We start from the raw sequence: 24362 nt of genomic DNA on the forward strand, positions 1-24362 counted from the left end.
TCTTCCCCTCACCTATGTGAGGGTCAGAACAGTCACTTCAGTCATCCTAACTCTGAAGCAAAGGTTTTAATGGGGCTGTGAGCTCCACAGAGGGAGAATGGAACCAAGGAGTTGAAGGTGGGTTTTTTTTGTTTGTTTTTTCCATTCTCCTACTATTTGGAATTGGACCAAGATGGACTCAGGGCAGAAAGATGCATGGTTATCCAAATAAAAAGCAAGATTTTTTTTTTTTTAAGGAAACATTTAAATTTTTATTCTTGATCCTCTGTGACTTGCCCAGAGTTTCCTCTGAGATGGAAACGGCATGCCTGTGCCCACAAAGGACTCGTCCTGCAGCTCGGGCGGGGGCGGGGGTCGCGGTCAGCAGGCGCCGAGGTTCCCACTGTCCACCTTCACAAAGACTCACATGCTCTTCCCCGAAGGGGGCGCTTCCTCGGGGGCTCCAAGAGGCCCAGGGCCGGCAGCCGAGGCATGGGGCAAGGCCTGCCGTCCCTGCTGTTCTAACCGTGCGTGGTCCGGGGTGGCCGTGGAAGAGCTGGGCCTCTTCCCTCAGGCCTGCGTCCAGCGCACGTCCGTGGTTCCGTTGTTCCTCGTACTGTCTCATCTGCCGGGATGCTGACGGAGCTCCGATGTCCTCGGAAGGACATTGGCCCCTTTTCAGGAAGGCCCACGGAGTCTCTCCAGAAGCACCAGCTTTGTCTTCAGGTTGACGTTAAGGGGAGGCAGTGCGTTCAGGTTCAGACTCACCCCGGTGGTGCCTGCGATGCCCGCCAGGACCCGGTGTGTGTCCCTGTAGAGGGCCAGGTGCGCAGGGGCGGCCTCCACGAGGAGGTGCTTGTAAGCCCGCATATGCCCCTACACGGGCCGCACATCCTCCCTCTGCTCGTACCTCCAGGCACCGTGGACCTCCAAAAACCGAGACACGCCTGTCTGTGCGGCAGCGCCGTCGATGTGCAGAACGACATCTGTCCTGGGGGACACCAACTCATGCAGTTTCCTCATGGCCACACCGCCAGGATAGTTGAAGTGGGACACGTACAGGGCTGTGGTCGAGTGTGTGGCATTCACCACGAGGTGTCCTATCGCGAGGAGGGACCCCACTTTATACAGCCAAGACTTCTTATAATTGTTCAGCAGGCAGGCGCAGCCCCTGGCGGCCACGATGTTGAGCGCGGGGAAGGTGTAGATGACGAACCGCAGCTCCTTGTGCGGGAGCAGTGAGTACAGGGCCACGAAGCCCAGCGAGGGCGACAGCAGCACCAGGGCCCTCCTGTCCACGGCGCCCAGGGGCACGAAGAGCAGCCTGCAGCCCAGGCCGCGGGGCAGGGCCGAGTAGAAATACCACAGCAGCGGGGAGGTTCCCCAGTTGGAACTCCTGTTCAGGATGGTGTTGTACCAAAGCACCTTTCCCTCCGGCCACACAAGACATCGCCAAAAATAGGAGTCCACGGCGACTGTCGGTCCTAAGCAGAGGGCCCCGGCCGGCACGGCGCAGCGCAGGGCCTTTGCCACGGAGAGCCTCCGGGTGCAGAGCGGTGTCGGCAGCACCAGGCCCAGGAACAGGCTCGGCTCGGCCCTGAGCACGAGGATGGCGAAGGCCGAGCTCCGGCTGCAGCTGCAGCCAGGCCGTGAAGGCCAGCAGCACCACGGGCAAGGCCAGCACGTTGGGGAGCGTCCGCATGCAGTAGAACATCAGGTGGAACTGCGTGGCTGTCACCCAGCAGAACATGGTGGCCACCGTGGCCCCAAACTGCCGCCTCACTTCTTTTTGTAAAGTCCAGAGTCTGAAGATGACGCTGAGTTCAAGGACAGCCCTGACTGCTTGCTGAGAATAAAACTTGGATGCTTCTAGCAGGGACAGCACATAGACCGCAGCGCTGGAGAGCACCGCCAGGGCCAGGGGCCCGAGGAACGTCCTGGGGACCACTCTGGGGAACTCGAGATAGATAGGCTTCCCCCTCCAACAGATATATAATTCCATGCTGTTATTCTGAAGCAAAAGGATATAAATAAAAATTAAAAATACATGAAAATGTGCAAATGGTACATACAAATTGTTAGTAGAAACCTGCAAATAATTCTTAAAGTATGTTGTGAGGACATTTGGCATTGCTACACAGGATTTTCCTAACAGTCACTGATAATTGGATTTTCCTCAATCCCCATGTCCAATTGCACTGCAATATGTGGTTTCCTGCCAATTCACTGGCCAAAGATTATCTTTCTGCAAACTTACAGAATGAAAGCAGTAACCTAGAGCACCCAGGGCCAATGAACTGGAACCATGGACTCCTCACTAACAAGGATGAATTACTATCACATCTTTCCTGGTGATTAGATTATTCCTTATTGTTGTGTTTTATAGCTTTCTAGTTAGTCATCTCAAACAATTTATTCACAATAATAGTGTTTTTTATTATTGCTGTTTTATAGTTCCTATAACAGTAAAATTTATCCTCAACTCTGTTATTACAATATTCAACTACTAATGGAATTCTTGTTTTTATTTGGTTGTGTTTTAAAGCTATAACAATAAAATTTACTCCCAAAAATATTACCACAAGTTTTATGTCCTTTAAACTACTTGATAGCATGCCTACAAACACATGTGGTTCTTTAAGCCCACATGAGAGAAGACCTGCCAAAACATAGACATTGATCTGGGAAAGACGTGGAAATTGGTTACTATTATGGTGAGAGCCATGTTCTTTGATAGAATAAGTAATAAGGTAGAAGGAACTTCAAGACTACTGATTCAGAGAAAGGTTACATTCCAATTAGCAGATATGTTTGTTTAAAAAATCAATTTCATTTTTCTTACATGCCAAACCCTGGATGTTTCCACCATCTTCATCCTCCAAAATAATGTGTTCTCAAAATGAAGTCCCTGATTTCTCATGGCTGGTAGCCATATGAGTTGGAAAGAGGCTCTATGAAATATCATTAACAAAGGCCAGGGTCATTTTGAAAGTAAACAACTTGAAGGACCTAAAAATTGAAAGGTATGCAGCCAAACCAGCTCACCATCTCTCCTGTTCCTCAGTTTTTCTCACTGACCCTGACCCCACAGTCATCACAATGAAACTCCTCACTTGCCATTTATTCTTGGTGATGTGACTTTTATAATTGAGTCAAAGGGCTAGAACATGAATTATAGGCCACTCAGTGGAACAAAATATCAGTAGGACTCAAGAAAGAGGTGTGTCAGTCAGGCAAATATTAGGGTGTGTTTAAGGGATTGGTCTCAGATGGATAATAGGTTGACTTATGGTTGCAAGCAGCGAGGCAGGCAGATTGGGTGGAAAGATAAATACTGTAAGATATCACTTATATATGAAATCTAAACAAAAAGCCAAACTCATAGAAACAGAGAGAAGGATGGTTACCAGAGAAAGGGAGGTGAGAGTAATGGGGAGATGTTGGTCAAAGGGTACAAACTTCAGTCAGAAGATGAATAAATTCTGGGGTTCTCATATACAGCATGGTCATTACAGTTAATAATACTGTATAATATACTTGAAAGTTGCTAAGAGAGTAAATCTTACATGCTCTCATCACACACACAAAAAGAAACAGTAATTATGTGACATGATGAAGGTGTTAGCTAATGCTATGGTGGTCATCAGTTTGAAATATAGAAGTGTACCAAGTCAACATGTTGTACATCTTAAACTTAAATAATGTTATATGTCCATTATATCTCAGTAAAGTTATAAATATAGGTGCACATATATTGAAATATACATAGATGTCAGTATATATAAAAGAAAGGCAACACAATTAGAACAGGCTTTCTTCTCTTCTCTGGATTTTCCTCCAGGTTCATTGTCCTACACCTTTTCATTTTTATTGACTATATTTAGCAAAATCATTATTAAAGATTATTACATTCATTGTCTGAGTCTCAGTGCAATACTTGATGGGCCATGTACAGAGCACTGGGTTAAAAATCAGAAGCCTTGGATTCTAATTTTTGTTCCCTTATTTATCAGCCATGTGATTGGGGCAAACCTCACCTGTCTTCCTTCATAAACAGTTGTAACTGTCTGCCCTCCCACTCAGAGTTGTGGAACATATTAAATGAAAATAATGTATGTGAAAGCCCTGTATAGATTGTAAAAACTGTCAAAAATATATGGTGTAATTATCGTTGATGCTAATAACAAGGATCTGTAACCAGATTATAGTTCTACACAAGATTCTTCCAGTATGATAACCATACTATATAGAAAAGAAAAACCAAACTCCCAAACAGTAAAATGTAGAATTGTTTCCTCCTTTATCATAAAATTTCTTGACATGAAGTTCTCTAGAGAATTTTTCTAAAGGTAGGGCAAAGCATGGAGGGGCTTCGCAGCTTTACATACATTTAAAAAAAAAAAAAACAGATTTTTGAAAATGAGCATCTGTTGAAAAGGAACTGTATCTTAGTTACTAAAATCAACTTATAAAATCTATATAATCCTAGCTTGCTGTTTATGACCTAAGAACATTTTCTAGCATAGAAATTTTTAATATAAAATATCCCTAATTTAATGTAATTCCTATATTTGTATTCCCATGAATTTCACTATATGACTTTTAATATAAAATATCCCTAATTTAATGTAATTCCTATATTTGTATTCCCATGAATTTCACTATATGTCTAAAATAAAAAGATAGAAGTAAGACTCCTACTTTATTTCATATATTGAGATTCATTTTTACAGAAAAGTAGTACTAAAATTACTATGGGGTTTAATAAACCCAAATACATTCAAAAAAGTTCAGCTCCCCACTTGTATACTGAGACCACCAAATTTCACAAGACTCATACTTGTTATTTCCATAGATGGAAATAATGTCAGCAAAGGGAGGGTGCATATCGCTTACCCTAACTTTCCTATGTCCTGTTTGCTTCTATCAGCATTTCCTTAACCCCCAGAAGGATGCCATGTTGCTCTGAAGAGAAGTCTTTTAAAAGTTAAAGCAAATTACAGAGTTATCACGAAAGTTTGTAGAGTGATTACTACATCCCAGATACTGTGCTTTAATGCATAAACAACTTTCATGTAGTAGTGATGTGGGAAACAAAGGCAAAAGAAAACATTAAATTTCCCTACTGCTTACAGCCCATCCACAAGTCCTTGAAACAGGCGGAGTGACCTTCCTCTAGGAACTCAGTTGCCTCAATGTCAACACAGCTACAGGCAAAAGGCCATCTTAGCTTAACATTACCCCGACCCCCCAGGATCCTGTGAGTCTACTTTATACATACAAAAATTCCTTTAGAAACTTCCTTTATCTCTATCTCCCCCGCCAAGATATATGGCCCACTGATAAACATTTGGAGTCTCATAACTGAGTTTTTATTAATCAGTAATAAATGACCTTTTCCTAACAATAGCTAGCCCCCCTCAGGGTCCTGGAAACCTTGTTTCTGGATTTCCTTGTAGGCTTGTGCTGTCCCTAACCCCCTCCCAACTTGAAAGTATATAATCAGACACCTGTCACAACCCTAGTGCAGCTCTTTCTGCCCATGGGTCTTGTCCTTGTGCTTTAATAAAACCACCTTTTTGAACCAGAGATGTCGCAAGAATTCTTTATTGATTGCCCTGAACCCCAACATCTACATCAGTAGGATCAATTATTGACCCCAATTACAGAAAAAGAAACTGAGCCACAGAGGTCTGCATTGACCATGCTATCTAAAACTTACAATTAAAACTCAGAATGTGGGGGCACCTGGGTGGCTTAATCGGTTGACCATCAGACTCTCGGTTTCGGCTCAAGTCTTGATCTCAGGGTCGTGAGATTGAATCCTGCATGCGGCACTGTGGTTAGTGGGGAGTCTTCTTGAAGATTCTCTCCCTCTGCCCCTTCCCCACTTATACATGCACTCTCTCTAAAATAAATCTTAAAAAAACATCAGAATGTGCACTGGGGACCAGCATCACCAGCATCATCAGAAAGGCAGAATCTCCATTCCAGACTCTCCATTTTAGTAAGACTCCCCAAATGAGTCACATTTTGTTACCTCTGTATTCATTTGTTTTTTGTGGGTCCTATTTGCTTCTATTAACATTTCTTTAATACCCTAGAGGAATGCAATGTCACTACTCCAATTGCTTTTCTCTCCATCTGGAGTGTTCTCCACAAACCACCCACCACTAATCAAGATTTCCCTCATTGTCTTAGCAGCCCCTCGAGGCAAATCACCAAGTCTCTCTGAGCCTTTGTTCCCCCTTCTAGAAAACCAGGACAAAAATACCTCTCTTAGGGGGTTACTAGAAGGGTTAAAATTAAATCAAAGGACGCTTGTAAATTGCATAGCACAGTAGTTCATTAACTTGGTTTCATTTTAGAATCATCTGGAGGATTTTCCCTGGCACCTCCCTTCGCAGACCAATTACATTCGAATTTCTGATAATGGGGCCTGGGCAGCAGAATTTTTACATTCCCACAGGTGATTCTAATGGGTAGTCAGGCTTGAGAATCTGTGGCACCCATTGCCTTGTACATAGTTGATGCCAAATAAAATTTAGCCTTGATTATTTATTTATTTATTTTTAATTTTATTTATTTTTTTTGAGAGAGAGTGGGAGCAGGTGGGGAGGGGCAGAGGGAGAGGGAGAAAGAGAATCAAGCCGGGTGCAGAGCCTGACACAGGGCTCAATCTCAGGGCCCCAAGATCACAACCTGAGCCAAAATCAAGAGTGGGATGCTTAACTGACCCAGGCATTTTTTCCATCCAGGCCCTTGTCAAAGAGCAAATCTCTCTGACCTAATCATGCTGATTTCCTCCCTATCTTACCACAGCAGGTTCTATCTTCCATCTCTTCTGGGCTTTCTGAAGTCCTAGCCCTGAAACCATACCTTTTCTCGGAAATCTTTTTTTGGTGACTCCAGCCCCAATCTCCCTCTTTTCTCAAATCCAGGGACAACCTGAAGTCTCGACTGTAAAATCTGCTTACTTGCCCCCTTCCGTTCCGTGTAGTTTGCAACTATTACATGTGCATCAAATTGTGTGTCTCACAGGCCCCAGCTCAATGCTAAGGACACTCTAAACTAGACACTAAAAAAGTATAATTTTTTTTTTAACGTAAAAACAAAACTTTCATTTAAAATGAATGCAAGTCAGGGCGCCTGGGTGGCTCATTCGTTAAGCGTCTGCCTTCAGCTCAGGTCATGATCCCAGGTCCTGGGATCGAGCCCCGAGTTGGGCTCCCTGCTTAGCAGGAAGCCTGCTTCTCCCTCTCCCATTCCCCCTGCTTGTGTTCCTGCTTTCGCTGTTTCTGTCAAATGAATAAATAAAATCTTTTTAAAAATAAATAAATAAATAAAATGAATGAGGTCAAAGATTTTATTTACTGCCTGAATTAATGAGAGAGTCAATAAGAAGTTAGAACCTGTTTAAAGGAAAAGTCCGAGAAACACAGATATATCAACAGCAGGAATGCTGAAGTGAATTTACAAAAGATGCAAAATTAGTCACTTTTTTTCACTAAACACTATTCAATGATATTTCTATGGGCAAGAATCATTTGGATTGTTATTTATTTTTCATGATGTACAGAACTGTAAAATATATCAAAACAATGAAAAACAGATAAAATCACAAACAGTGCGCTAGACAGTGTCTAGTTTTACCATTGTAGATGCCCCATAATCTTAGTGGTCCGTTACATAGCTTTTCACAAATTTTCCTGACAACACTCAGGATTTTTAGGGTCTATTCTTTTGGGGGGCAGTTAGAACAGTTAGTTGAAGATCAGGAAAAATCTTCACTTAATTAGGAATTTGTGTGAGATTAATTCAGCTCATGGTATCTTCAAATAACTGCAACCAAGGTAAAGCCGAAATCCAAACTTTATCTGGAATAATCCAGACTTTTGAGATGTCTGTACAAATTTTACTACTAATAAGGAGGTCAAACTTCCAATATTGCTTGGAAAGTTGTTATCATAAGCTGGCCAAGCTAGGAAGGAAAGGTAATTTTTAAAATTGATAATGACAAAAAAAATTATGACCTGTTGGTCGTTGAAAATATATATGGATTTTAACACCGACTTGGCTGTCTAAACCCATTTAGTTAACTTTATTCATTCCGAAATGTATGTTATTAGTCTAATGTTAGTCACTGATCATTTTTAATGAATGTACAAGTATTTGGGTGTATTTCCTTAGGACATATCAAAGTAGAATGAATAGGTCTACAATTACTTTATGGAAAGTTGAACTAAATTATAAATTACAAGACTCCTGCCATAGTCTCCTAATTCACCTCCCTGCAGCCACTCATTCTCTCCTCTGATCTGTTCTCTACTCTGATTCCAGAAAAAGCTTTTCAAATCCCAAATTTCTCTATATCTTTCCCTGACTTCACATTGCTTTAAGGATTAAGACAATTACTTGTTATTTCCTAGAACCAAGTGGTTTGACCCTTTCTGATGATCCTACCCTGGTTTAGATAACCATCACTGTCCCCTTCATACCCGAACCCATTCATTTCTCAGGGAGGTCTTCCACTCCTAATTGGGCTATGTCTTCCTATTATATGCTCTCCTATTAGCACTAATCAAGAGTCCTTTATAGCACTAATTAGGGCCACCATTTCATACTTACTAATGTGATGTTTTGGTTATTGTCCATCTCTGCCATTAGACTTATCCATGAAGGCAGGGGATGTATTTCCATTGTCTAGCATGGGACCAGGTCCAGAAAGGGCACTCAATAATTAGTGAATTAATAACTGTATAAACAATCACTGGTTATATACAAACGTAGCAGTTTCTTCTTGGCTCCTATGGCTTATCTATTTATTTTGCTTCTGTGTTTTGTTTGAGTTTTTCTTGTTTTGCTTTGTTTTGTTGCTGGTTTTATAAGATTACATCATAGAAAAGGGAAGGAGGAGGCATGAACCGAGCAGGTACCAGGACACTTGCAGAGTATTTTCACATGATTTCATTTGACCCTCATAATCTATGTAGTAGTTATTATTTTTCCAAGTTTATAGAGATGAAACTGAGGCTTAGTGATATTATACAAGTGATACCACTAGAAAATGCTGGAGCTGAGTTCGAACCCAGATTTGCCCTTTATCACTGGACTTGGCATCAAAGACCTTGTTTGGTCAGCAGGCTGGGAAGTCATCTTCTGCACCATCTTAACAAAGCTTTGGGCCTCAGTCTCCTCCTCTACAAAATAAAAGCTAGAAGCCAACGTTAATGTGCATTTCTTTAATCACTATTACTGTTAGGAAATTTCCACACGATAATCTGCTGTTCTCTGTGGTAGAGCTGCCAGGCTCCCTTGCCAATTATGATGTGGGGTAGATGACAAAAATGGCCACAGATCTGCCCCTTCGTCGATTCCACACACTTTGGCAATGGTTTCCCACATGGACTCTGGGACCAACCATGTGATTATTTTGGCTCATTGAACAGTAGCCAGTGTGATTCAGGCGGACACATGTAAAGCACTTGTGCATTGGGGTTTGCCCTCTGGCTGCACTTGGAACCCATCTGCCACACATGAACAAACCTCGATGAGACTTTCAGATGATGAGAGCAGGTGCCCCATTTTGTCAAGCCGACAGCTAGCCAACCCTTAGAGGACAGACCACCTAACTGACCCCAGATGCCTGAGTAAGCCAGCAGAGACCAGCAGAAGGAGCAGTGAATCAGTCCCAGTCACCAACCCATGGACTCAGGCGCTAAATAAATGGTTATCATTTTAAGCCTCCATGTTTTGGGTTCTGACTATATATATATATATATAATTTATTTTTAACAGTAAGTTTGTATTATATGTTGGTCTTATAATTTTCCCATTCTAAGAGAAATGTGTCATATTTCTTAGATTTATTCTATTGAATGATATAAAATTTATAACTTAACAGACACATATCTCTTCTTCATAGGTGGGAGAAGTAGACTCTATTTTCTTCTGATTGTAATAAAATTTAACCCACAATTCATTTGGAACTTAATGAAATTTTAGGGATGAGGCATGGATTTAAATTATTTTCCTCCACATTAATATTCAATTGTGACATCATCATTTAATAACTCCTTTCTCAATTGCTGTATTGCTTCTTGATCTTCAAGTATTAATTTCAGATAATGTATTAGTTATATTCCTTGGAATTGCTATGGCATTCTATGAACTAACTTTTCATTTTATGATTTAATACCATAATTTTATTACAATTTTACTATTCATCAATGTAAAATATATTAGTCATATGCAACTTATAAAAGTTGTTTATTTATAATAGTGTAATTAATGAAGGCCCTTTATGTACCGCAGAGTGCTGTGTCTTTCTCTCTGTTAATTTCCATGGCCTTTTATCTTCCTTCTGGCTCCTCCACAATTCTGCTTCTTTTGTAGTTATTTGTGTCATTCTCACCATTCTCCACCTGACTGGAAACTTCTTGAGAGTGGGAACCCCCTTGGCTCAGGGTTTTCCAAGAGAGGATATCCAGAACCTATTTGTGAGAGTGATGTGACGTTTCATATCCCAGCAGACATTTGTTCTTAATGCAGTCTTCCAGAACCTGTGAGTGTTCCTCACTCATAAAGTTCTGAAATCTGTACAAAGCTTGTCTTGTTGCCCTGCCTGGTATTACCTAAACAGAATATCTGCAAGCTAGAAAGGGAAACTCTTGGATAGCTCAAAAAACAGGCATGTGAATTTAATTGATCGGGGTGTCAGTGGAAATAGGTTCTAATTGTTAGTATAGTAATTAAGTGCAAGACCAGGGGATAGACTTTAGGTCAATGCCAGCCTACTGGACAATACTCTATATGCTAGGCCCAGGGCCTACAAAGATGACTCGGGTATGGTCCCCGCTTTCAAAGCCAAGATAATACTGACCCAAGGCTAGGAGAATTGCAAAGTTTAACGACATGATTTTGCAAATCTCATGTTAACTATTTGAAAGAAAAATTCTCTGTAAGAATTTAATGTCAAGATTGTCATTTAAAAATCAAGTTCCAATGTCTGTTTTCTTCTCCCACTCACAAATCTGTTTTTCAAGTAGGATCTATTTGTTGTTTAAACTTTTTCCTCCTCCTTATCCTTGGTGGTGGGAGGTTCCCACTAGGTTGTGAGGAATGCACTGAGAAGTAGAATGTCAAGGCCAGGAGCACATCTGGACCTGCCAACATCACATCCCAGCTCTGCTCCAGCTCTAATGATTCCCATAAACACTCCACTCCCATGGTCTCGCCCCAGACCTTTCCCTCACCTTGGCATGCACCACCTCTCAAATCCTGTCCAACCCAATCTTCATGGAGCATGTGTCAACAAGGCTCTTGCCAGCTCCCTTAACATCTTCACCCCCTACTAAACCCACCTGAAAATCTTCTAATCACTCTGGACCATTTACACCATCCATCTCTTTTGCTTCTCTACCCTGGCATCTGAAAGTGATGGGAGAAATCTCACAACTGCCATATTGCTGATGCTTATTCAGCCAATATTTGTTGAGCATCTGCTATGCATTAAAAATAGTAGAAGAAACTATACTAGACTCAGAAAAGAATACAACAGTGAATAAGAGAGAGCTTCCTCCTTCTTGGAGCGGGAAAGCTCAACAACTACACTATAGTGTGGTAAATAATTATCATATGGAAATTCAGACTACCATGGAAGCCCACAGGAAGGCACCTAACCTAGAGACTTAAGGGGTCAGGGAAGGCTATGTCACTTAAAATTCATGGTCTTCAACTCCAGTGGGGCCCTTGGCACCACTCAACAATTATTTTATAGTTGTCTAGTCAACCACAATTCCCCAAAAGGAGTAGCTAAACCTTCAGGGCTCTCCTCAAGACTCCCAGTCTACTCTTGTCTTACTCATCTCTCAGCAGACAAGACAGCCCTTGACTGCACTGAGAAAGTCCAATCCATGTTTACAAATCCATTTCCTCTCCCCTTCCCCTCCTGATTCTGTAGAAAAGGTGCCCTTTTTTGGATCCTATCTCTCCACCATTTCCCTCAATTCTAGGACCAAGACCTTGACAAATTGGTTTATTTCCTCCCTCACTTATATTCTTTTATGTTCTAGTTCTTCCTCTTAATTACTCAAACACAGCTAATAAACATATACAAATCTCTATTACACAAAAAGTAAATTATAAATAAATAAAAATATTATGGAACCCAAATGCTCTCAGGTTTCATCAGCTTCCAGATTGAACTCAAATTATACCGGATTAAAAAAAAAGTAGTTTACAAAAGTTTTCCTGCAACTTGCCAAGTATTCTAACCCCAACCTCCACCCACCTCTGTCTCCAGTATATGTGAGATCCCCAAAAGGAAGGGGGATCTTACATATATTCATGAAAAAGCTGTGTTGGTTGCTGCTTCCTTGCCAGAGATCTACCTCTCCTAGCCCACTCCCTGTCCCTGTGTTGAGGTTCTATCATCCATTGCTGGAGAGTTATTGGCACTCTTGTCCCCAGCTCAGCAGCCTCTGAAGATTCCAGCTGAATCTGCAATATATCTAATTGCTGGCCTCACCTCTGCTGAGCTAGGGCTCCATGCTGGGGTGTAGAGTCCTGCTGACCGCCCTGCCTGCCAATGTTTTCAGTGAGGACACTAGCATCAGTACATTGCATGGTGCCTGGACAACTACGTATGCAGACAGAAGAGAAGGTTTTGGCTCCCAAACCTCTGCCCTAATGTTTTTTAAGAAGCTTAATGGCAAGTGTGTCCCAACAGACCTGAAGCTTTGTACAACTCCAGAGGGTTCCTTGCACACTATTTTCTATGTGAATGACAAACTCAGAACATAACTCCTTAGAGTTCTCTCGACAACAGTCCTGTCAAATATTCCAGTCTCTTCTCCACCCTCTCTAGTCAAACACCATTTGGGAGACATATTGGTATACGTCTGAATCCCCATTGTGGATACAGCTCAAGATTTCCCAGGAGGACCCTAAGTCTCCTGTAAATCAGTGGGTGTCAATAAATACCTGGGTGGGAGAAGGATGTCATGATTCAATATAATAGCTGTAGGGAATGAACAAGTTTTCCTTGACCCTGTTGGGGTTCCTGGCTGGATCTGAATATTAAACTGACACAAAGAAAGGTTAACAAAAGAAAACCATACAAATTTCTTGCATACAAGTTTTATGTGACATGGGAGCCTTCATAAGGAAATGAGGACCTGAGGAAACAGTTGGACCTGAGTATTTTTATGCTTGGATTGAAGAGTAGGCAGTCATGTAGAAATATGATATTTCAGAGAGTTTGAAGGAAGTGCAATAAACTGGGGGAAATTACTAAGACCTGTTTGTTAGGATTCTTCTTGGTATCTCTTTGTCTTTGCAGATAAGGGTGTTTTCTCCCTCCAGGTATTGAGAGGGCACATCTCATATGAGGGTCTTATGACCTCTTGCAGGGGAGACCAGTGGGGGTAAGGTCAGAGTGACCTTCCTGCTTCTGTTGTTTTCTCAAACTCCTTTAGCCTAAAATATTCAATATTCCAAGGAGCCATAATTTAGAAATAGCATTTCCAAAATCCCATCATAGTCTTATACAAATCATGGAATAGCCATGACATTGCTACAAAAAATAAAACATCACTCCTCAACCTTGCACCCAGTTCTGGCTCCTGCTCTTTTCTTTCCTTCACAGCCAAGCTCTGGAAAGAATCAGTTTAATCTTTACTTCCTCACTGTACATGCATTTTTTCAATTTAACATTATCTTCTTTTTAAACATAATTATATATTCACTTGGTTTAAATTTCAAAAAGTACAAAAAGCTATCCCTGGCTACCAAATATCCCTCCCTAGAGGCAACCAGTTTCCTATATATCCTATCAGAGATATTTTATTAAACACTAGCAAAAACATATCTATTTCCACTTTTTTAAAAATAGCAATTGCATCCTGTATCTACACACTGTTCCTTTTTTTTGCTTAACACTATATTTTAGGGATAATTTCAAATCAACAAATAAAGAGTGTCCTCATTCTTTTTTGGAGGGTGCTACAGAATATTATATTGAATAGTTATACCCCAATATCCTTTAATTACTAGACTGTGGGTTGTTTTCAATTTTTCATGACTTCAAGTAGAACAGGATTTTTTTTTAAATGCAAGTTTCCACTGAGGCACCAAGATGTTACATTTTGTTAAAAAACAAAATCCAATGGAATAAATTTTAAAGATCTTATTGGCTTTATTTAATGACTCATGAATCATGCAGCCTCTAATCTAGCAGATAGAAAGAAGCTCCAAAAAGCTGTACAAAATGAAGGACTTTTATAGGCAGAAAGGAACAGGAATAAGGAAGTTACACTAGACAAAAGTAGGTTGGTTATCACAAGGTTACTTTCCTTTAGGGGATAGCAAGGGTCTATCAGGAAGATTACCTAACTAGTGCTGACCAGGCAATTCCTGACTGACTGGTTTAAGATTCCCTTTGTGGGAGAGCCAAAACTTATTAAGTAAAGTTTTGGTTTGGTAACATGGGGCTTAACATAAGCAACTCTATGTTGGGCCTATTATCTAGTGTTTCACAATCCCAAAGTGAGGTAAAAGATCATATAATTTCTAAAGGAGGTGAAAAATCAGGTTTGTAACTCTTAAGCTTCTCACCCACAGAAAGGTTGTAAAGAGGTTGGGGTTTGGAGATTAGCAAGTATTTTGGAGACAGTAGTCTTGGGTTGTGAATCCTAATTCCCTATGGGGGAGCACTGGGGATCCTTACTCTTCACATCCTGACAAAGAAAGATGCTTCAAGATGGTTTCCCAGAGAGTTTAATAACATGGCCATACAGTCCATCTAGAAAACCTAAAGGTAAGAGTTGTGTGGCTAGTTGCTTAGAAGATAAAGAGACAGCTACAGGGGAACCTGCTCTCCTAAAGTTGGTCAAAGAATGTGTTTCCTCAGGGCAAGGACAGCGTGGAAGTCTGCAGTTTTGTTCAACAGGAACACCTGGAAGCAAAAGTCACAGCCAAACTGAAGCCAGAGTGCTAAGAGCTGAGGAAAGTATAAAAGACCCATTGCAATAGAGATGGATCTACCTTCATGGAGGGTAAGTCAGGTGAGAGATTCCCTGATAATGAGGGAGACAGACACAGGTCTCCAAGAATCCATGAAAGATCTCAAGGAAGTGCTGAGTTTAAAAAAAAAAAAAAATCCACCATAGCCAGAAATTGGTGTTGGTCAATTGAGGGTTTTCTGCTTCTTCACTCTTTGCTCTCCCCACTCTGTCCACCTCACAGGGGTCTGAAAGCCGATTAGAAAGACAGGACGAAGGGCAAAAGCACAGGGCAGGTAAGAGAAAGCCAGTGATGTCCCCTCTTCTACTGCTGGTGTCAAGCTGGACAAGAGAAAGGGGAAACTTAAATGAAATTTTAAGTATTTATTATTAATTTGGACTAAACTTTTGAATTGCTAACTGTAAGACCTTTTTATTAACTGAAAGTGATCACAGAAGTCATAGGCTTATACCAATTTTCACTGAGGGATTGAGTTCCACAGACAAATTTAAAGTGACAGCGGGTGACTGCCACTTCCTGTAAGGATGTAAAAAGTCACGAGAAACTGTTGCTTTCATTCTAGCAGCAAAAGCACTCCAGAGAAGTTACTAAATCATAGCTGCGGGCATTCTTTCCTTCATCTGTCAGAGAGATAAGAACACAAAGATATCTAAATGAACTACATTCCCCCGAAAGTGACCAGCCCTTCTTAGGAGAAAAGAGACCCAGGGCCACCTTCATCCCTGGCAGAGTGGAAAATCTGATACTGATAGGGGGAAGGAAAAAACAGGCAAAATCTCAATGAACTTTTAATGACCTACAAGGGGTATTCTGAGACCAATTTCTAATGTGTGTGGGGTTCTTCCCCATATATCCAACAATTTTCTGCACACTATCTGGGTGTCCTACAATTCAACTCAATTTTCATACTCTCTACCTGGAGATTGAATCAGATTCCACAGGTTAAGGGCTCAATCCTAAAAGACTGCCTCCTCTGCCACTTCAAATGCCAGTTGCAATGACCACCTGTGCTTCTGACTGATAGGCTATAGATTGGAGACCTTGTTACCAGTGGGGCAGTCTGTACTGTGGGAATGGAGGTCCCGATCCTTGGATTCCCATGAGAAGATTTAGGTGAGGATCCATGCTCAGACAAAAGATAGCCAGAAGGAGAGTAGAAGCACAAAGCAGTTTATTAAAGCAAAAGTACACTCTCAAGGTGGGGGAGGGGCCCAAGGTGGGGAGAGGCAGGTTTCATGAGATGGAACCAGCCCTAGGTTGTTTAGGGATTGGAAAACTGCTGCAGCTTTCTTGGCTGGGAAGAGCTGTGACGCGCAGTGGGGTGTTCTCTAAAAGAGGCTGCTTCCAATCATTTGGAGAACTCCTCCCACAGGTTGGGGGGGGCAGTTTTTGACCCTGCAAGGTTTGTACCTGAACAGTTCTGGCAGCCTTTCTCCATGGGGGCGGTGGGGCTATACCCACAAGGCAAATGTATTATAATAAGTCTAGAGGTTACCCTGGGGCAGAGGAGGAAGAGGAGAGTGCATGCTCTACACCTGCACCTGTGGCTCTTGATCTGTCTTGAAAGCTGCAATGTCAGGATGTTGTACTCCTAGGCTTTTAATGTGTAACCTTGTTATCAATTTCCTTGCCTTCAGCTCTTGTCTCTATCATTCCCCTTCCAGGACTTGGGACTCTGCCTCTGGGTATTCCTTCCACTGTTCCTGTCTAGCTTCTACCTAACAGTCTCAATAACTCCCTCCTTGGGTTCAGCTAATTTGCTAGAGTGGCTCATAGAACTCAGAGGAACATTTTACTTACTAGATTACCATAAGGGTAAAAAAGGATATAGCTCAAGGACAACCAGATGGAAGCAATGCCTAGGGTAAGGTGTGGGGAAGAGCACAGAGCTTGCATGCCCTCTCCAGATGTGCCACCTTTCCTTATCTTCATGCGTTTACCAGCCCAGAAGTTCTCTGAACACTGTCCTTTTGGGTTTTTGTGGAGGCTTCATTACATAGGCATGGTTGATTAAGTCAATGGCAATTGATGATGGTTTTAAACTCCAGCCTCTCTCCCATCCCCCAAAATCAGGGGGTGGGACTGAGAGTCCCAACCTTCTCTTCATGGTTGGTTCCCCTGGCCACCAGCCCCCTTCCTTAGGTGCTTTCCAAAAGTTATCTCATTAACATAAACCCAGTTGTGGTAGAAAGGGGCTTGCTATGAATAACAAGACACCCATTTCACCTTTCTGGATCTGAAGCAATTTCTGGAATTAAGGACAAGAGACCAAATGTAACAAAAGGTGCTCCCATTGCTCTTATCTCAGGAAATCCCGAGTTTGTGGGATCTATAAACCAGGAACTGGTTTTGTGGACAAGGACCAGATATATTTCTTATAAATCACAGTATCACACAGTCACATGTATATTGGCATAGTGGATTTGAACCCCATGGTTCCCCAGTCACAGAGCAAGTATGTATTCAGCAGCTTTTTCCCACAGTCCTTCACTAAGTTCGTTCACTAAGTACATGTAGAGCATGTACTCAGAAGACTTGAGGCCTGGCAGAATTGAGAGAAATCACCTCTGAGTATCTGCAAGGAGGAATGAGGAGCAGCAGAAATGGTATGTTGATATATACATCATACATATATAATTTTTGATTGTCTAAAACAAAAATAATAGCAATGTATTCTTGGACTTATAGCATTGTATAGGTAAAATTTATAACCACAAGAACACAAAGGATTGAGGGAGGGGATAAGCTTCTTTATACCATTGTGGGATTCTTTCCATTGTGTTATATAATTAAATATTGTTTGAAGATACACTATGTTAAGTTAAAGATGCATGTTTTAATATCTAGAGCAAACACTAAAAAAGTACAGCTAAAAAGTCAATGGTGGAGATACGTATAAGTAAAAAATCATATTCAATTCACCCAATAGAAGTCATCAAAAAATGAACAGCGAAACAAAGAGTAAATGGAACTATCAGAACAAATAGCAGTATGATATACTCAGATCCAACCATACCAGTAATTATATTAATTTTAAATTAACTAAACACTCCCACTGAAAAACAAAGATTATCAGACTGGATTAAAAATACAAGACATAACTCTATGCTATTTGCAAGAAACCCACTTTAATAACTTTTTAAAAAAATTTCCTTAAGCAATCTCTATACCTAACGTGGGGCTCAAACTCACAATCCAGAGATCAACAGTTGCATCTGAGCCAGCTAGATGACATGCAAGAAACCCACTTTAAATACAAAGACACAGATAGGTGAAAAGTAAATGTGTGCTATAAGATGAAACATGCAAACACCAACTCTAAGATGGGTTGTGTGGCTATAATAATAACAGACAAATTAAATTTCAAGATCAAGGGTACTACCAGGGTTTAAGAGGGACATTACTTAATGATTTTAAAAAGGTGAGTCATCAAGGAAACATAATAATCCTCTAAATATTCATGCTCCTAATAAAAGCATTTCAAAATACATGGACAAAATCCAAGAGAATGAAAAGCAAAATGTGTAAATCTATCTTTTAAAAAAAAAGGTAGAAATAGGTAATTTTAACATCCTCTCTCAGTAATTGATGAAATAAAGAGACAAAATCAGTGATGATATAGAAAGTCTGAAAACTGCCATCAGTCCCAAAACTAATTGATATTTTAGAACAATACCCAATAATTTCAATCCTGAAGAGATATTCTTTTCAAATGCACATGGAGCATTCACCAAGGTAGACATACAGAGTATGCTCTCTGACCACTATAATATTAAATTAGAAATTGATCATAATAAGACATCTAGAAAATCTTCAAATATTTGGAAAGTTGGCTACACACATCTAAATAACCCATGAGTCAAAGAAGAAATCACAGGGGAAATTAGAAAATACTTTTAAATGAATGGTAATGAAAATACCACATATTAAAATTTGTTAGGTACATTAAAGCAATCTTAGAAGGCAATTTATTACATTAAATGCCTTTATTAGAAAACAAAAATAATATAAAAAATTGATCATGTAGGTTTCCTCTTAAGGAACTAGCAAAAAAAGAGAAAATTAAACCCAAAATAAGTACAATAAAGGTAATACATTGTACTGAAGTCTAGTCTACAGCAATAAAAAAAACAAAAGAAATAAAAAGAATAAATATTGAAGAAGAAAAAGTAAAACTCTCACTATTTACAGGCATGATTTGCAATTACAACACTCTTTGAAATTTGCCAAAAACTACTAGAACTAGAGTTAGCATGATACACAATTTGCAAATCCATCATATTTCTACATTCTAGCCATAAACAATTGGAAAATGACATTAAGTTTAAAATGTTATTTATAATAGCATCTAAAAAATCAAATATCTGAAAATTAAGCTAATGAAAGGTATGCAAGACTACACATTGTAAATTACAAAAGATTGCTGAGAGAAATTAAAACACAAAGGGGGAGAAAATTATGATATTCATAATTTTTTATGAAGTTTTTTACTTTACTTCCAGTATAGTTAACATACAGTGTTATATTAGTTGCAGGTATACAATATAGTGACTCAGCACTTCCATACAACATCCAGTGCTCATCATGGTAAGTGTGCTCTTTAATCCCCATCACCTATTTCACCCATCCCTCACCCACCTCCCCTCTGGTAACCATCAGTTGTTCTCTTGGTTTATCTGTCTCCCTCCCTCTCTCTCTCTTTTTTTCCCCCCCTTTTTTCATTTGTTTTGTTTCTTAAACTCCACATCTGATTGAAATCATATGGTATTTGTCTTTCTCTGACTGACTTATCTGGCTTAGCATTATACTGTCTAGCTCCATCCATGTTGTTGCAAATGGCAAGATTTCATTCTTTTTATGACTGAATAATATTCCTTTGTGTATATATATACTATTTCTTTAGTATAATACTATACTATATATACCATGTATATGTATATATTATATATATGTATATAGTATATATATATATATATATATATATATATATACACACACACACATACTATTTCTTTATCCATTCATCTATCAATGGACACTTGGGCTGTTTCCAACATAATAAATATAAAGCTATTGTAAATAATGCTACTATTAGTGTTTTTGTAGTTTGGGGGTAAATACTTAGTAGTATGATTGCTGGATCATAGGGTAGTTCTATTTTTAACTTTTTGAGGAACCTCCATACTGTTTTCAACAATGGCTGCACCAGTTTGTATTCCCACCAATACTGCACAAGGGTTCCTTTATCTCCACATTGTCACCAACACTTGTTGTTTCTTGTGTTTTTGATTTTAGCCATTCTGACAGGTGTGAGATGATATCTCATTGTAGTTTTGATTTGCAATTCCCTGATGATGAGTGATGTTGAGCATCTTTCCATGTGTCTATTGGCCATCTGGATGTCTTCTTTGAAGAAATGTTTGTTTATGTCTTCTGCCCATTTTTTAATTAGGTTATTTGTTTTTGAGGTGTTGAGTTTTATCAATTCTTTATATATTTTGGACACTAATCCTTTATTGGATGTGTCACTTACAAATACCTTCTCCCATTCAGTAGGTTGCCTTTTAGTTTTGTTGATTGTTTCCTTAGCTGTATAGAAGTTTTTATTTTGATGTAGTCCCAATAGTTTATTTTTGCTTTTATTTCCCTTGCCTCTAGACATACCTATAAAAATATTGTTACAGCTGATGTCAAAGAAATTACTGCCTGTGCTCTCTTCTACAATTTTTATGGTTTCAAGTCTCACATTTAGGTCTTTAATAATGGTGTACATTATTGAAAGATTCAATGTTGTTAAGATATCAGTTCTCCCCAAAATTATCTATAGGTTTGAGACACTCTCAAACAAATTCAGCAGTGTTTTGAAGAAATTCAAGCTGATCCTAAATTTTTCTGAAGATGCTAATGATCAAGAAGAGCCAAAACAATTTTGAAAATGAACAAATTTGATAGTATGGAGGACTTACACTACCCAATATCAGAAATTATAAAACCATAATCACTAAGACAGTTTGATGTTACCATAAGGACAGACAAATGAAAATGAAAGAGAACATAGCGTAGAGGCACTTACCCACACAATTGATTTTTGACCAAGGCACCAAGTCAATTTAATAGGAGAAAGAAAAGTCTGTTTACAAATAGTGGGAAGAAAACTGAATATCCATATGGAAAATAAAACAAAAATATCCTTGCAGTGGTGCTATAATGATGCTAGTTGCTATTGTGCACTATCCAGATTCCCTCTTCAGACTCATTTCTCTGCCACTGGAGTGTTGGCTGCTGAGGGCTCACAGCTGAGTCCCTTCCTCTCCAGAAATTGTTCTGTCAACCAGTGTTGCAACGTCTCTTTGGTGAGAGCTGGAATCCAATAACTGGCTAATGTAGAGAGAGGTACAAAGGCCCAGGCCTCCTGCATCATTTGTAACGATGTTGAAGAGCCATCCCAAATCCTGAGAGCTTCTTTTGCATCACAGTTTAATTTCGCTCTCTGCCCAATCACGCTTCCTTTACACCTCAGAAGTACTTTTCCTGTGCACGCTCCCCAGTAAAGCTCCTGGATGCAAATGCATATCATGGAGAACTCAATATATGGCAAACTTGACCCTACTAATTCCATACTAAAAGGAATAATTTGAGATGGATTATAGAGCTAAGTGTAAAAGCTAAAACTATAAAACTTCTAGAAGAACTCATGGGAGAATATCCTCATGACTTTGGGGTAATCAAAGATTTCTTAGGACACAAAATGCACTATACAGAAAAGGGAAACATTAATAAACTGGATTTCATCAAATTAGAAATGCTTGCTAATCAAAAAATACCATCAAGAAAATGAAAAGCGAGTAACAGCTTGGGGAAAAAAATACAATATCTAAAAAAATATCTTGTATCCAGAAATATAAAAAAGTCTTTATAAATCAACAATATCAAGACAAATGACCCAATAAAAATGGACAAAAGACTTAAGAAGAGATTTATGAAAGGCACATGTAAAGATGTTTAGCATCATAGGCCATCATGGAAATGCAAATTAAAGTGACAGTGCGATACTGTTTACAACCACTTAAAATGGCTAAAATTTTAAAAGACTGACCCCATTTAACACAAGGATCGGGGAGCACCTGCAACTCTCATACATTGTTGCTGGAGTGTAAAATTATACAAAAACTTAGGAAAACTGTTTTTCAGTTTCTTATAAAGTTAAATATACATCTACTCCATGACTCAACATTTCCACTTCTAGATAAGAAACAAAAGCTTATATCCACAAAAAGACATGTACAGTAGTGTTCCTAGCAGCCTTACTCATTATTGCCAAACCTGGAAACAGCCACATGCCCATCAAAGGAAGAATAGGTAAACAAATTCTGTTATGTCCACTCACTGAAATACCACTCAGAAACAACAACAACAACAATAACAACAACAACAACTACTGACACACACATTAATATGGATGAGTCTCAAATATGTTGAATGAGAAACACCAGACACAAAATAATCAGAGTGACTGATTCCATTTATATGGAGTCCAAGACGAGAAAAATAAATCTATGGTGATAGAAAGCAGAAAATAATTGTCTCTAATTGTAAAGGAGCATGATGAAATTTCAGCTGTGGTAAAATATTCTAAAGTATTTTTACTTGAAGAGCTTTAAAAGGAGTTCAGAAAAACTGGGTTCTCCAAATAAAAGACACTGCAGTTTTGAAAAAAACCTCACAAGTTTACCAAGATAAAATTTAGTCTTTTTTAGGGTGAGATAAACAGCAATTTCTTCATACAATTATTCTATATTCAAAGTACCACGTATCTGCCAAATTCAGTACTGCAAAAATTAGGGATAACTTTTTCCTAAAGGAAAGGACCCAATGCTTTATTTATTTTGGAGATTAGTGCTCAACAGTATATCCCCTTACTGTTTTCTTTTGTTTGGGTTTTATATCTCAAGAGGCAAAGGGCTTATTGTTTTTTCTTTGTTTTTTTTCGCTAGTATATGATGCATTAGTCATTTGGCAACAAGACAAGGGATCAATTTTGCTTTCTCAAAATTAGAGACTTCATCTCAACCCCATAGATACTTGGGAAGAATTATCAAGGTTGTTCTTTGGTATATCACATTGTCTTACTCTTGATAAGTAAAAGCCCTCCCTTAACAACTGCTGAGAGATCATGAAGTACTGGTGGATCCTATTTTAATATAGTAATCTTCTTTATAGCTTCCTTTTGTGGTTTTCTACCAGAAATATTACAATCCCCCACTAAGGGGTATTTGGAATTCCTTAGGAGCATGTTTTGATTGTCATGGTGACAGAGTAGCACTATCAGTATTTCATAGTTGGGGACCAGACTAAATATCCTACAATGTACAGGATTGTCCTATACGGTAAAGGATTGTTTCAACCCATGTCAGTAGTACCTCTCTTAGTCTGCTTGGGTTGCCATAACAAAATACCGAAGAGTGAGTGGCTTAAACAACAGGGATTTATTTTATAATAGTTCTAGAAGCTGGAAGTCTGAAATCAGCATGGTTTGGTTCTGGTGAGAGCCCTCTTCCTGGCTTGCAGATGGCTGCCTTCTTGCAGTGTCCTCACATGGTGGAGAGAGAGAGAGAGAGGTGTGGAGGGGTCGGGGGAGGGGGTGGGAAAGAGAGATAAAGGGAGTGTGTGGAGGAGACACAGAGAGAGAAAAACCTCTCTGGTGTCTCTTCTTATAAGGACACTAATTCTATCCGATTAGGGTCCACCCTATGATCTCATTTAACCTTAATTACTTCCTTGCTACAGACACAATGACACTGGTAGTTAGGGCTTCAACATATAACTTTGGAGGGACACAATTCAGTGCATACCACACCCCTACTGAGAACAGTGAACATTAGTCTGTTCCAGCTTAAGGTTAGATACCAAGACGTGAAAAGTAACATTATTGCTTCAGGTTAAAATGAATATTAATGCCTTCAGGATAAATTTAAACTCCTGATCATGATGTATAGGCTCTTCATATCCTGGCCCTGAACTATCTTTCCAAAGCCTCACTCCCATCCATTTCCCTCAATTACTCACTATTTCCCAAATCCCATTCTTATTTTCACACCTCTGCCCTTGCCCCATTATTCTCTCACCCTGGAATGTTCTTCTCTTTGCAGTCTGCCTAGGAAGTGCCTACTCAGCTTTAAAAGGCCCAACTCACAGGAATTCCTCTTTGCAACTTTTTCTCACCATATCACTACCGTCAGAATTAATTAATTTCTTCTTTGGATTGTACTGAAATTAATGACAGCTTGTCTCTTCTGACAGTTTGACCTTTATATCTCCAGCATCTTAGAGGACAGGTATGTGCTCACCAAATAGTTTTC

At 39.6% G+C, this 24362-nt stretch overlaps 1 protein-coding gene across 1 annotated transcript in view; it reads right to left on the bottom strand.

Annotated features, from left to right (window-relative positions):
- Nucleotides 1-237: 237 nt before the first annotated feature.
- Nucleotides 238-24362, bottom strand: part of LOC118012103 (dol-P-Man:Man(7)GlcNAc(2)-PP-Dol alpha-1,6-mannosyltransferase-like) — a 57284-nt gene continuing 33159 nt past the window's right edge. Inside the window, 2 exon segments of the mRNA XM_035007289.1 lie at nucleotides 238-1609; nucleotides 1611-1990. Coding sequence (XP_034863180.1) covers nucleotides 658-1609; nucleotides 1611-1981 — 1323 coding nt within the window. The 5' untranslated portion in view covers nucleotides 1982-1990 and the 3' untranslated portion in view covers nucleotides 238-657.

This window comes from Mirounga leonina, unplaced genomic scaffold, assembly GCF_011800145.1.
Source record: "Mirounga leonina isolate KUSES-001 unplaced genomic scaffold, KU_Mleo_1.0 Mir_151, whole genome shotgun sequence".
In the NCBI taxonomy this organism is placed as follows: Eukaryota; Metazoa; Chordata; class Mammalia; order Carnivora; family Phocidae; genus Mirounga; species Mirounga leonina.